General features: G+C 48.7%; 1 protein-coding gene across 1 annotated transcript in view; it reads right to left on the bottom strand.

Annotated features, from left to right (window-relative positions):
* Window positions 1–13,570, bottom strand: part of LOC139264024 (pituitary adenylate cyclase-activating polypeptide type I receptor-like) — a 296,234-nt gene that overhangs the window by 20,598 nt on the left and 262,066 nt on the right. Inside the window, exon 11 of the mRNA XM_070880127.1 lies at window positions 8,759–8,839. Within this exon, the coding sequence (XP_070736228.1) occupies window positions 8,759–8,839 (81 nt within the window). The remainder of the gene's footprint in view (window positions 1–8,758; window positions 8,840–13,570) is intronic.

Here is a 13,570-nt window from a genome sequence, read left to right on the forward strand (position 1 = left end):
GAATGGATTTAAGCAGGCTTTCCATGTTTCATTGAAAAATCGCAGCCGTTGATCGAATGCCAAACGGGCACCTGTTATAAATGAACAGTCCCTTGTACGTGGTGATGGTGGTCAGTAGTTTAGATTCGTCAGCCAGGTCCTGGGTCATATAGGCTGAAGTGAGGTCCAACTTGGTGAACAGCTTGCCCCCTGCCAGCGTGGCGAAGAGGTCCTCCGCTCTCGGGAGTGGGTATTGATCTTGTAGGGACACGCGATTGATGGTGGCCTTGTAGACGCCACGGATCCTGACAGAGCCATCCGCTTTTAGGATGGGTACGATGGGGCTGCCCATTTACTGAATTCAACAGGCGAGATGATGCCCTCTCTCTCAACAGCCGGTCCAATTCGCTCTCGATCTTTTCCCGCATCACATACGGCACCGCTCTGGCTTTGTGGTGCACTGGCCTGGCGTCCGGGGTGATGTGTATCACTACTTTAGTGCCTTTGAAAGTCCCGATGCCAGGTTGGAATAGTGAATAGAATTGTTGTAGGACTTGTGAGCGGGAACTTCACTTCACAGTTGACATTGCGTGAAGATCCCCCCATTTCCAGTTCATCTCGGCTAACCAGCTCCTCCCCAACAGTGCGGGACCATTGCCCGGGACAATCCAGAGCGGCAGCCGATTCACTGACCCATTGTGTGTGACAGCCAACATTGCACTGCCTAGCACCGGAATGATTTATTTAGTGTAAGTCCGTAATTGTGTCTCAATACGTGCTAATTTGGGTCTACTGGCTTTAAATGGTCATATCTTCTCAAATTGCTGAACGTCCATGAGTGACTGGCTGGTCCCAGTTTCCAGCTCCATGCGTACAGGGATACTGTTTAATAAAACCCTCATCATCATCGGTGGCGTTTTGGTGTATGAACTGTCGCCACATGGACCCGCTGAACCTCGGCGTCCATCGATTTGCCCCAAACGTCATCCTGCCTCAAAGAACCCTCTTCTGGTCCATCCGCCTCATATATTAGTCTGGTTGCAGACTTCCTGCACATTCGAACTAAGTGGCCACTGAGATTGCAGTTCCTGCAGACAAACTGTTGAAATCTGCAAGATCCAGCTGAGTGTTTTACCCCACACCTCCAGCATGAGTTAAAGTTTCCATTGTTGGGAACAAAGGGACTATGGCCAGGCATTCCGCGCTGACTGTCCCTTTGACTGCTCTTGAGTACCCTATTAGTGGGTGTCAATGGCCCCATCCCAGGCCGCATTGTCCGCTGTGATGGTGTGAATGACCGTTCAGTCTGCCATTGTCTCTGTTGAAGTCCTACTCTGGGGTCTATTGCTGCCTGAGGAGTGTCATTACTGCCCCTGCCTGCCTGCGGGGCTCTGAGTCGCATCGATGATGTTGATTCCCTGATCCATCGCCGCGTTAGAGGTAGAATTGCGCGCGTATATTATTTTCGTCTCTTCCTTCCCCGCCATGAAAGTTTGAGCAAACAACGCCGCCGCTTCCAAGGTCAAATCCTTGGTCTCAATTAATTTGCGGAAAATTCCCGCATGACCGGTGCCCTCGATAAAGAAGTCCCTTAGCATCTCCCCCCTGCAGGCGTCTGTGAACTTACAGAGGCTAGCCAAACGCCGGAGGTCTGCTACGAAGTCCGGTATGCTCTGTCCTTCACGACGTCGGTGGGTGTAGAATCTGTGTCGGGCCATATGTATGCTACTCGCCGGTTTGAGGTGCTCCCCGATCAATTTGCTAAGTTCTTCAAAGGTTTTGTCCGCCGGCTTTTCGGGTGCGAGTAAGTCCTTCATGAGTGCGTAAGTCTTTGGTCCGCAGCTGGTCAAAAGCTGAGCCCTTCGCTTGTCGGCCGCTGCATCCCCCAGCCATTCTTTCGTAACGAAGCTTTGCTGAAGCCTCTCCACAAAATCGTCCCAGTCTTCCCCAACACAGTACCATTCCTCTGTGCTACCGGTGGCCATTCTCGTGAGTCGTGAATTTCCGTTTCTCGTCGCCAATCTAAAGTCCTTACTCTACACGAGGCACATTCTGGGGACAAGGTCACTCTGTGACCTTAACTCTTTATTCACAGGACTCCAAAGACGGTGACCCTGCATGGGACCTCCCTTTTTATACCTGTGTGATCAGGTAAGGAGTGTCTCCCGCAAGTTCACCCCTTGTGGTCAAGATGTGCATCTAAGTTGAGTGTGTACAGTAATACAGTGATGTTACATTGTGGTTACATACATGACAGCGTCAATGAGCACAAATCACTAACAGCGAGCGTACAGGTACAAAACACACTCATAAAGGCTAATGCATTGTTGGGCTTTATCTCAAGAGAGTTGACGTTCAAAGTGGGGGAGGGGGCATTTGCTGCAGTTGTACAGAGCTCTGATTTATCATCATAGGCAGTCCCTCGGAATCGAGGAGGACTTGCTTCCACTCCCAAAGTGAATTCTCTGGCGGCTGAACAGTCCGATACGAGAGCCACAGACCCTGTTACAGGTGAGACAAGACATTTGTCGAGGGAGGGGGTCGGTGGGGCTGGTTTGCCGCGCGCTCCTTCCGCTGCCTGCGCTTGACCTCTTCAAGCTCTTTGTGTTGAGACTCGAAGAGCTCAATGCCCTCCCGGATGGACTTTCTCCACCTCAGGCGGTCTTCAGCCAGGGTCTCCCAGGTGCCAGTGGTGATGTCGCGCTTTGAGGGTGTCCTTGTAACATTTCCGCTGCCCACCTTTGGCTCGTTTACCATGAAGGAGCTCCGCATAAAGCATTTGCTTAGGGAGTCTCGTATCTGGCATGCGAACTATGTGACCTGCCCAGCGAAGCTGATCGAGTGTGGTCAGTGCTTCAATACTGGGGATGTTGGCCTGGTCGAGGACACTGATGTTGGTGCGCCTGTCCTCCCAGGGGATTTGCAGGATCTTGCGGAGACACCGTTGCTGATATATCTCCAGCGACTTGAGGTGCCTCAGATCCATACAGGAGGGCGGGTATTACTGCAGCCCTGTAGACCATGAGTTTGGTGGTAGATTTGAGGTTCTGGTCTTCAAACACTCCTTTCCTCAGACGGCCGAAGGCTGCACTGGTGCACTGAAGGCGATGTTGAATCTCCGCATCAATGTCTGCCTTTGTTGATAAGAGGCTCCCGAGATATGGGAAGTGGTCCACGTTGTCGAGGGCCGCTCCGTGAATCTTGATGATTGGAGGGCAGTGCTGTGTGGCGGGGACAGGCTGGTGGAGGACCTTTGCCTAACAGATGTTAAGCGTAAGGCCCATGCTTCCACATGCCTCAGTGAATACATTGACTATATCCTGGTTAGGCCCCATCTGGAGCACTGCATTCAGTTTTGGGCACTGAACGTCAGCAAGGATATTAAAAGAAAAAATGCTGGAGATACTCAGCAGGTCAGGCAGCACCTGTGGAGATACACTGGCCTTGACGAGGTGTGCAGGAAAGATTAACCAGAATGAAACCAGGGCTTTATGGGTTAAATTATAAGGACAGGCTGCATAAACATAACTTGTATTCCCTTGAATTTAGAAGGTTATGGGGCAATCTAGTCAAGGTGCTTAAAATGATAAAAGAGTTTCAAAAGAGCAGATAAGGAGAAACTATTTCCTTCAAGAACAAGAGGGGCATAATCTTAAATGTAGAGCCAGACCAATTAGAAGTGAAATCAGCAAACAATTTTTCTCATAAAAGTTAGTGAAAATTTGGAATTCTCTACCCCCCCAGCCAAAAGACTGTGGACACTGGAAGGTAAATTGCCGTTTTCAAGACTGAGGGCGACAGATTTCTGTTAGGTAAGGGTATCAAGGGATAGGGAGCAAAGGCGATTATGTAAGAATGTAAAGGGTTCATGCAGAAACTATAAGGTTTTTGCAAACGCTAAGTCAGTCGCTCAGCGAGTAGTTTTTGCCTCATGTTATTGATTATAGCCATTGCAAAGTCTATGTCACGTGGGTCGAAAGGAACAGAAGTAGACATCGGAGATGAAGACAACAGCAACAACAACAACTTGTATTTAAATAGCGCCTTTAACATAGTGAAACGTCCCAAGTCGCTTCACAGGAGTATTATGAGGTAAGAAATTTGACACCGAGCCGCATAAGGAGAAATTAGCGCAGGTGACCAAAAGTTTGGTCAAAGAGGTAGGTTTTAAGGGGCGTCTACAAGGAGGAAAGAGAGGTGTAGAGGTAGAGGGAGGTTTAGGTAGGGAGTTCCAGAGCTTGGGGCCGAGGCAACAGAAGACACGGCCACCAATGGTTGAGCGATTATAATCAGGGATGCTCAGGAGGGTAGAATTAGAGAAGTGCAGACATCTCGGGGGTTTGTGGGGCTGAAGGGGATTAAAGAGATAGGGAGGGGCGAGGCCATGGAGGGATCTGAAAATAAGGATGAGAATTTTGAAATCGAGGCGTTGCTTAACCGGAAGCCAATGTAGGTCAACGAGTACAGGGGTGATGGGTGACTCGGAGTTAGGACATGAACTGCCGAGTTTTGCATCAACTCTAGTTTACATTGGGTAGAATGTGGGAGGCGACCAGGAGTGCGTTGTAATAGTCATGACTGGAGGTAACAAAGGCATATACCAGACAAGATATCAGAAGTGTCAATAAGCAAACCTGCCATGGTCAGACACGATTGGACTTTGTTAGTCAAATGATCATAACTTTGATGGATAAAAGGCGACAGTTTGACTTGGGATGTAGAGTCGTAGAGAAGGAGCCAGTGAGCATGCCCAAAGAGAAGGACCCAGTGAACATGCCCAAAGAGAAGGACCCAGTGAGCATGCCCAAAGAGAAGGACCCAGTGAACATGCCCAAAGAGAAGGACCCAGTGAGCACACCCAAAGAGAAGCAGCCAGTGAGCATGCCCAAAGAAAAGGACTCAGTGAGCACCCCCAAAGAGAAGGACCCAGTGAGCATGTCCAAAGAGAAGGACCCAGTGAGCATGCCCAAAGAAAAGGACCCAGTGAGCACCCCCAAAGAAAAGGACCCAGTGAGCACGCCCAAAGGACAAAGTGAGCACGCCCAAAGAGAAGGAGCCAGTGAGCATGCCCAAAGAGAAGGAGCCAGTGAGCACGCCCAAAGAGAAGGAGCCAGTGAGCACGCCCAAAGAGAAGGACCCAGTGAGCACGCCCAAAGAGAAGGACCCAGTGAGCACGCCCAAAGAGAAGGACCCAGTGAGCACGCCCAAAGAGAAGGAGCCAGTGAGCACGCCCAAAGAGAAGGACCCAGTGAGCATGCCCAAAGAGAGGACCCAGTGAGCACCCCCAAAGAGAAGGACCCAGTGAGCATGCCCAAAGAAAAGGACCCAGTGAGCACCCCCAAAGAAAAGGACCCAGTGAGCACGCCCAAAGAACAAAGTGAGCACGCCCAAAGAAAAGGAGCCAGTGAGCACGCCCAAAGAGAAGGAGCCAGTGAGCACGCCCAAAGAGAAGGACCCATTGAGCACGCCCAAAGAGAAGGAGCCAGTGAGCACGCCCAAAGAGAAGGAGCCAGTGAGCACGCCCAAAGAGAAGGACCCAGTGAGCACGCCCAAAGAGAAGGAGCCAGTGAGCACGCCCAAAGAGAAGGACCCAGTGAGCACGCCCAAAGAGAAGGAGCCAGTGAGCATGCCCAAAGAGAAGGACCCAGTGAGCACGCCCAAAGAGAAGGAGCCAGTGAGCATGCCCAAAGAAAAGGAGCCAGTGAGCACGCCCAAAGAAAAGGACCCAGTAAGCACGCCCAAAGGACAAAGTGAGCACGCCCAAAGAGAAGGACAAAGTGAGCATGCCCAAAGAGAAGGACCCAGTGAGCACGCCCAAAGAGAAGGACCCAGTGAGCACGCCCAAAGGGAGGAAGGGAAGAGTTGAAGACATCCTCAGGTCCGGTTTGGAGTCAGCACGGAGCATCATCGCCCGGATGAGCTGTGTCCGGTGTGCAGCGCTCCATGTTACGACACCGACGCAAGTTTGAGCTCCTGCCTGACCTGTCCGCCCAGAAGTGCATCCTGCGATGACCGCCTGGGCAATCAGGGCGGTGTAAGCACCCCGTCGGTGAAGAGGTGAGTAATGGACTCCGATGGTAAGTGCAATTGTGTTTTCTTTTAATCTTTTTCGCGGTTTGTGTTGTGGCATGGGCAATGTTTCCCAGCTGCTAACTTTCCCGCCCCGCCAACATTATCGCCCCGAAAACATAAAAGTCTAAAGTTCAGCCCTCAGCGTTACTTTATGAGACCAAGTCTGAGTCATATTACTTCTCACAGATAAATGGAACCAAGATTCGGAGCAGCCAAGATCTAATTGCTCAAGGGGCGGAAAGGCCTATTCCTCTTTCTATGTACCTACTTGTTACCGTGGGAACAAGGAGCTTCCACTGTGCCATGCAGATATCTTCCGACAAGGCATCCATAATCTCGGAGCATTGTTGGAGTCTTAAACAAGCATGACTTCACTCACAATTGGAGAGTTTCTGTAGAGCTCACACTCCGAGCTTGGAATGTGTCAAGGAACAAACATTATTTGGTATTGGTTGTCGTAATAGTGGGTAAGAATACTCGAAACTTTAATTCAAGGGTTTGTAATGGACGTAAAAATGGATGTGAATTAGGTTTAGGATTAGGGCACATTTAGCAGTAGGACGGCCCATGCTTTTGAGCCACTGCTAAATTCATCAGGTCCATTCTTTAGGCCTCCTGGGTATCCGCCTAAAACAAGCATTAGGCCACGTGGCTATGTCAATGAGGGTCGAACGCCTGTTAAACAGCAGGAACAACGTACCTTTACGAAGACCCCTGCAGGAAATTGGTTCTCTGATGAGCCGAGCAGGTTTCGGGCCTCCTCCGCTCAGGACTCGTCAGCAACCGCTGCGGCTTACAGAACAGTCGCCTCCCCCAACTTCATAGTATCCCGATTGACCTCCCTCCCCACCCCTGTCGTCGCTCCATTCCCTCCCCCCTCGCCCTCCCGGGACTTACCTTCGGGCTGTCGGCGAGGCAAGTAGCCGAGTATTCGTTTTGTGCCAACGAGCAAGCTGCCCCTCGAGACAGGCATCGGCAGGTCACCTAATTAATGGCAATGAGGCTCGAGGCCCCCTTTAGTTTGGCCTCAGATCCTCCTGATACTGGGTGCCAACAAATTTCTACCACTTCAAGTTGCAGTTAAATGTCTAAATGAGTTGCGTTTGTTGGTCATTCTTCATCAATGTGAGTCAAAGAATTCAAATCCAATTCTAGCATTGCATTCAATGGGATTGGACTGTTTCAATGAGTCAATCAAACCAAACCTTCACATCAAAGCAAGGTTTCTCATTACTGATAGCGACACCTGGCTCAGTGGGTAGCACTTTCTCGCCTCCGACTCAGAAGATTGTGAGCCCAAGCCCCACTCCAGAGGCCTGCACACATAATTTAGGCCAACACTCCCAGTGCAGTGCTGAGGGAGTGCTGCACTGTCAGAGGTGCCGTCTTTTGGATGCAACATTAAACCAAGGCCCCGTCTGTCCTCTCAGGTGGATGTAAAAGATCCCACGGCAGTATTTCGAAGAAGAGTGAGGAAACTCTTCCCCCCCCCCCCCCCCCCGTTATTTATCCCTGAACCACCACCACTAAAACATCTTATCTATCCGTCATTCGGATCAGACATTAAAACAAGGCCCCGTCTGCACTCTCAGGTGGATGTGAAAGGTCCCATGGCACTATTTTAAAGAAGATCAGGGGAGTTATCCCCGATGTCCTAGCCAATATTTATCCCTCAAATCAACATAACAAAAAAACAGATCATCTAGTCATTATCACATTGCTCTGTGTGTGGGAGCTTGCCTTGCACAAATTGGCTGCCATGTTTTCCACAGTACAACAGGTAATAGTGGGTACAAATACTTGAAACATATTTTTAAAAAGTACTTAATTGGCTGTAAAGCGTTTTGAGACATCCGGTGGTCGTGAAAGACACTATATAAATGCAAGTCTTTCTTTCTTTTATCTGGTCGCTTATCTCGTTGCTGTTTGTGGGAGCTTGCTGTGCACAAATTGGCTGCTGCGTTTCCTACTTTACAACAGTGACTGCACTTCAAAAAGTACTTCATTGGCTGTGAAGCGGTTTGGGATGTCCGGAGGCCGTGAAAGACGCGACCTACATGCAAGTTCCTTCTCTTCACAGCAATGTAGCATGTTTGCATGCCACTTCCTGTATGTCAGCATTATGAATTCCAATGGTCAACCACTCAATCAGATTATGACGCAAAAATGTCATCCAAACACCATTAATCCCAAACGCCACAGTAAACCTAAACAGCCGGACATGTCATGAATCATATGGCGTTCAGGCGCCATAATTAAAATATTTTTTTGTACAGTACAATAGTGGAATCAATAGTGATGTGAGGTTGTTCTCTTATCTAAACAGGGTAGTCAGAATGAATGGTGTCCCACGGTAAGTGACGTTTTAGATAATGTCACACAATTGCAACCAAGGCCAAGATCGTTTTGAAAGGCCAATATTGGCCACCGACTGTTGTCTCCCTCAGAATGGATGGTGTCCCACAATAAGTGAACGTACAGGCAATGCCCCGCAATTCTAACCAAGTTCCAGATCGCTTTGAAAGGCCAACATTGGCCACCGATCGTTGCTTGCACCTTTAGTTTCTCTCTAAGCCCTACTGGACAGAAGGTTGAGTATTAATTTCTTCCAGTAACACAGAGGTAAAACGGAGCAAATATTCCACGCATGCTTTCACAACAGACATCAGTTCAGGGGGGAGGGGAGGAAGCTTTTACTTTCACTTACAGGGTAATGGTGGATAGCTCTGACATCTTGCAAACATGCTGGTTAACTCTCTGAGGCTTACAGTAGCATTTCTGCACACAGCTGTCAAATATGACAAAGTTTTTATTCAGTTTATTTACAGAAGATAGAATCAGCCACCAAAAAAAAAATGGAAAAAGAAAATCACGATAAATGGAAACAATGAGTGGGGGGGGGGGGGGGGGGGGAAAGAAAAAAATTATAATAATTGTGTTTGTGCGTTTCCCGAGGGTCAGAAATACAGCATCGTGTTTGTCTTACAATTGTTCTATACACACTTAACTCTCAATATTTAACCAGTGCATTAGATGGAGGCGAATAGCATCTTACATTAGAACACAAGCAAGTCAGGATTTTAAGGAAAAGAAATAGGTAAACAAACCCATTCTTTTTCTTATCAGTTCCACCTCCTCACCATGTCCCTCAATCCGTTCTCTCTCCAAACCTGATGAACACTACCCTTGTCCCATCCCCCACCATGTCGCTCCCTTGCTAACTCTCTCCATGGCCCTTTGTATGGGTAAGCTCTGCCTGACTTTGTTTCCTGCTCCTTACCTTCCATTTGCCCCCCACCCCCCCCCCTCTCCCAATATCTGGACTCCTTCCCTACAGTGAACGGATCATTACATATGGCAGTTACTGAGGCTGCACTGTCGGAGGTGCCGTCTTTCGAATGAGGCGTTAACCCGAGGCCCCCCGTCTGCCTTCTCAGGTGGGAGTAAAAGATTCATTATTTTAAAGAAGAGCAGGGGAGTTCTCCCCGGTGTCCTGGCCAATATTGTTCCCTCAACTAACATCAGAAAAAAGGCAGATTCTGCTCATGCTCTCATTGCTGTGTGTGGGAGCTTGCTGCGCACAAATTGGCTGACATGTCTCCGACATTACAACAGTGACTATACTTCAAAAGTTCTCCATTGGCTGTAAAGCGTGTCGGGATGGTCCTGAGGATGTTTAAGGCACTGTATAAATGCAAGTTGTTCTCTCTCTCTTTTTTTTTTTCAGCTCAAGCAGATAAAGACAAGGGGCCCGAAATTCACCGTCTCCAAAGGGACAGCTACCCTGCAGAGTTCGAGCGGGCCTGCGGAAAACAATCGATGGGCCGCCGCAGTCGGGTACTTTTCCCTCCCCGAGCCATATTCAGCTCGGGGAGAGTTTGAGCGGTGTTCACTTCTGATTTAAACGGCGCGGTGAAGCCGCTGCAAAGGAAGGTTTCCAGCGGTGAGCTCTGCAGCGTGCAGGCCGCTGGAAAGCGACAACCACAGCCAAATTCACCGAGGGAGAACTTTTCCTGGCAGTGCCCTCGCAAAGTGTTCAATGCGGTGCTCGAAAGCGACACCACCAGGGCCCTTTGGTCGGTAAATAGTTTTATTACTTGCGCGTTTTTATTTAATTTCCCAGCACACATCTGCAGTATTAATCTTTTGATATAGTTTTATTAATTGTTTTGGCTCCATTAAACCTGCTGAGTGCTGCTCAGAGGTTTGCACATACCCCTGTACTTTTTCAGGCTGCTCACTCCACTGCGGAACCCCAGGACAGCCCAGAGCATGCCTACAGTGATGCTCATTGTGCCATCAGGTTCATCATCGAGCAGTGAATAGGCATCCTTAAGCAGAAGTTCCGGTGCCTGGACCGCCCTAGTGGCATCTTGCAGTACTTTCCTCAACGTGTCTCCAGGATCGTCGCGGTCGCTACATGCTGCACAACCTGGCCACCTGAGGAGAAGGAGGATTCCCGTCGCCCCAGAGCTAGGAGGCGTCTACCCATTGCCACCCTGGAAGGGACGGGCACAGACTGGCCAGCACCCTCACATATATGGAGGTGCCTGACACCTCCCCTGCAATCTCCCTCCATGCATTATGTACTGCCTGTCTGCCAGGTCTCCTCCTCATGTCAGGAAACAGTATTATTCTTCTGTGCTCCACACCGTCCATCAGTGTCTCCAGCTCCGTATCAGTGAACCTGTTGGTTCTCCTTGCACCTCTTACACCAGCCATACCTTCCAAACTCCTTCCCCCCCTCAGGGCCTTGCTGCAAACCCCGGCCTTTAGAAAGACCCGGGAGCAGCTGGCTCATTAGAAACCCTTACCTGCATGCTGAATTTCTCAGTGGTGATAACGCTCAAATTAAGACAGCCACACCGCTGAAAAACCCACTTTGGAACGGTTCATTAGCGCTAGAAACCATTTGTCCCATATTTACGAAAGGATATACTTGCTTTGGAGGCAGTTCAGAGAAGGTTCACTAAGTTGATTCCGGGGATGAGGGGCTTGACTTATGAGGAAAGGTTGAGTAGGTTGGGCCTCTACTCATTGGAATTCAGAAGAATGAGAGGTGATCTTATCGAAATGTATAAGATTATGAGGGAGTTTGACAGGTGGATGCAGAGAGGATGTTTCCACTGATGGGGGAGACTAGAACTAGAGGACATGATCTTAGAATAAGGGGCCACCCATTTAGAACTGAGATGAGGAGAAATTTCTTCTCTGAAGGTTGTAAATCTGTGGAATTCGCTGCCTCAGAGAGCTGTGGAAGCTGGGGCATTGAATACATTTAAGACAGAAATAGACAGTTTCTTAAACAATAAAGGGATAAGGGGTTATGGGGAGCGGGCGGGGAAGTGGAGCTGAGTCCATGATCGATGACCTGAAGGTTCTGACGAAGGGTCATCGACCCAAAATGTTAACTCTGTTTCTCTCTCCACAGATACTGCCTGACCCTCGAGTGTTTCCAGCGATTTCTGTTTTTAAATAGAACATTTTGGTTTTGTATCTGGAGGTACTGCGTACTGAAGCAAGGAGGTAATGTTTGCAAGAGTTGGGGTGGAGCAATTCCTGGCGGAACAGACTCGAGGGGCTGAATGGCCTACACCTGCTTCATGTTGCTATGTATTCATAAGAAGCTTGTAAAAAAAACCCTGGAAAAGATGCATCACGGACACACTCTGGCGTTGGCAGGGACCAGGAGTTAGTTATGACTACAGGCATGAGAGGTCAGGGCTTTTTCATGGGAGCTGAGAAGATTAAGGGGGCGACTTGATAGAGGCGATCCAGGTATGATGGGTTATTATGAGGCCAATAGTGATGGATCATTTTCACTGGCTGGTGAGAAGTCACCGAGAGGCTATAATTAATTGGCACAGAAATTGCGGTTCGATGCCTTCCACCTCAGAAATCTCTACGAAAGTACCTGGTGACCCAGGAGGCTCGGAGACTTCAGGAGCTGGGCCTCCACGCGAAGGCCTGCGTAGAGGTCCATGTATTCCAGGAGCGTATGGGCTTCGTACGCACACCTGGGATCACATGGGCAGGCCCAACCTATCAGAGGTGGGCTATTCCCCATTCATACTTACTGGTGAGTTCCGATATACAGAATCAGCATAGCTAAACCCGGAAGTTGTGGGGCCCCTACAGGTGCGTGTGCACCCCTTACACGTCCATAGGGGCCGCAAATTCAGGCCCCATGTATCCAGAAAAAGAGCCAAAGGGGAGGAGGTTAGAAAGGGCGTCCTCGCACAGAGGGCGGTTAGAATGTGGAATTCTCCACCACAAACTGTAATTGTGACGGTCGATAAATTCTTTCAATTAAATACTTGCTTGAAAAGGAGGAATATTAAAGGGCATGAGGAGCGAGCAAGAGTAATTAGACCAGGTGCTTCATGTGGAGACCTGTCGGGCCGAATGGCCTGTTTCAGTGCTGTAACATTCTCCGAGTCTATAACTCGATCAGCTTTGACAATCCCTTCCATGCTCTTGAAAACATCAGTTTGGTCACCTTTGCCACATTAACCAAGCCCAATTTCCTTAATCTCTCCTTATAACTTAAACGTTCAGTGCACAATTTATTCCCCATGTACCATCTCAAGGTCTTTGAAATCCTGACACGATTAAGTGACCAGAACTGAACACACAACAGCATTGGAGGTTGGGGTTTAATTAGTGTTTTATACAATAGCATTTTGAGGTTTTATAAACAGGGGTGATGATAAATGTGTGTAAGGCAATAGTTAGACCACAGTTACAATACTACGTGCAGTTTTGGGCATTGCATTGTAGAACGATTATAACCCGAGAGTGTACATTTACCAGCAAGATATAAGACTATGGGGCGAGAGTAGTGCTGTGTATTAGTTGTGGATTGCTCTAGTAAACAACTAGTACAGACACGATGGGCCGAATGGCCTCCTTCTGTGTTGTAAACTTCTATGGTTCCAGTATACTCTCTTGCTGCTGATTATATCAGAAGACTGTTCCAAAACACCACTACTTCAGGTACAGCGATTAGGGCAGAATTCAGTGCCATGTTGAGTCTAGCACTGGGGGAAATGAATTAATATATAATATTCCTGCAGCTTAACCAGGTGGAGCCTGGCCTTAGAACATAAGAACATAAGAAATAGGAGCAGGAGTAGGCCATATGGCCCCTCGAGCCTGCTCCACCATTTAATACGAACATGGCTGATCTGATCATGGACTTAGGTCCACTTCCCTGCCCGCTCCCCATAACCCCTTATTCCCTTATCGGTTAAGAAACTGTCTATCTCCGTCTTAAATTTATTCAATGAGCCAGCTTCCACAGCTCTCTGAGGCAGTGAATTCCACAGATTTACAACCCTCTGAGAAGAAATTTCTCCTCATCTCAGTTTTAAATGGGTGGCCCCTTATTCTAAGATCATGCCCTCTAGCTCTAGTCTCCCCTATCAGTGGAAACATCCTCTCTGCATCCACCTTGTCAAGCCCCCTCATAATCCTATACATTTCAATAAGATCACCTCTCATTCTTCTGAATTCCAAT

This window comes from Pristiophorus japonicus, chromosome 5 (assembly GCF_044704955.1).
Source record: "Pristiophorus japonicus isolate sPriJap1 chromosome 5, sPriJap1.hap1, whole genome shotgun sequence".
Lineage (NCBI taxonomy): Eukaryota > Metazoa > Chordata > Chondrichthyes > Pristiophoridae > Pristiophorus > Pristiophorus japonicus.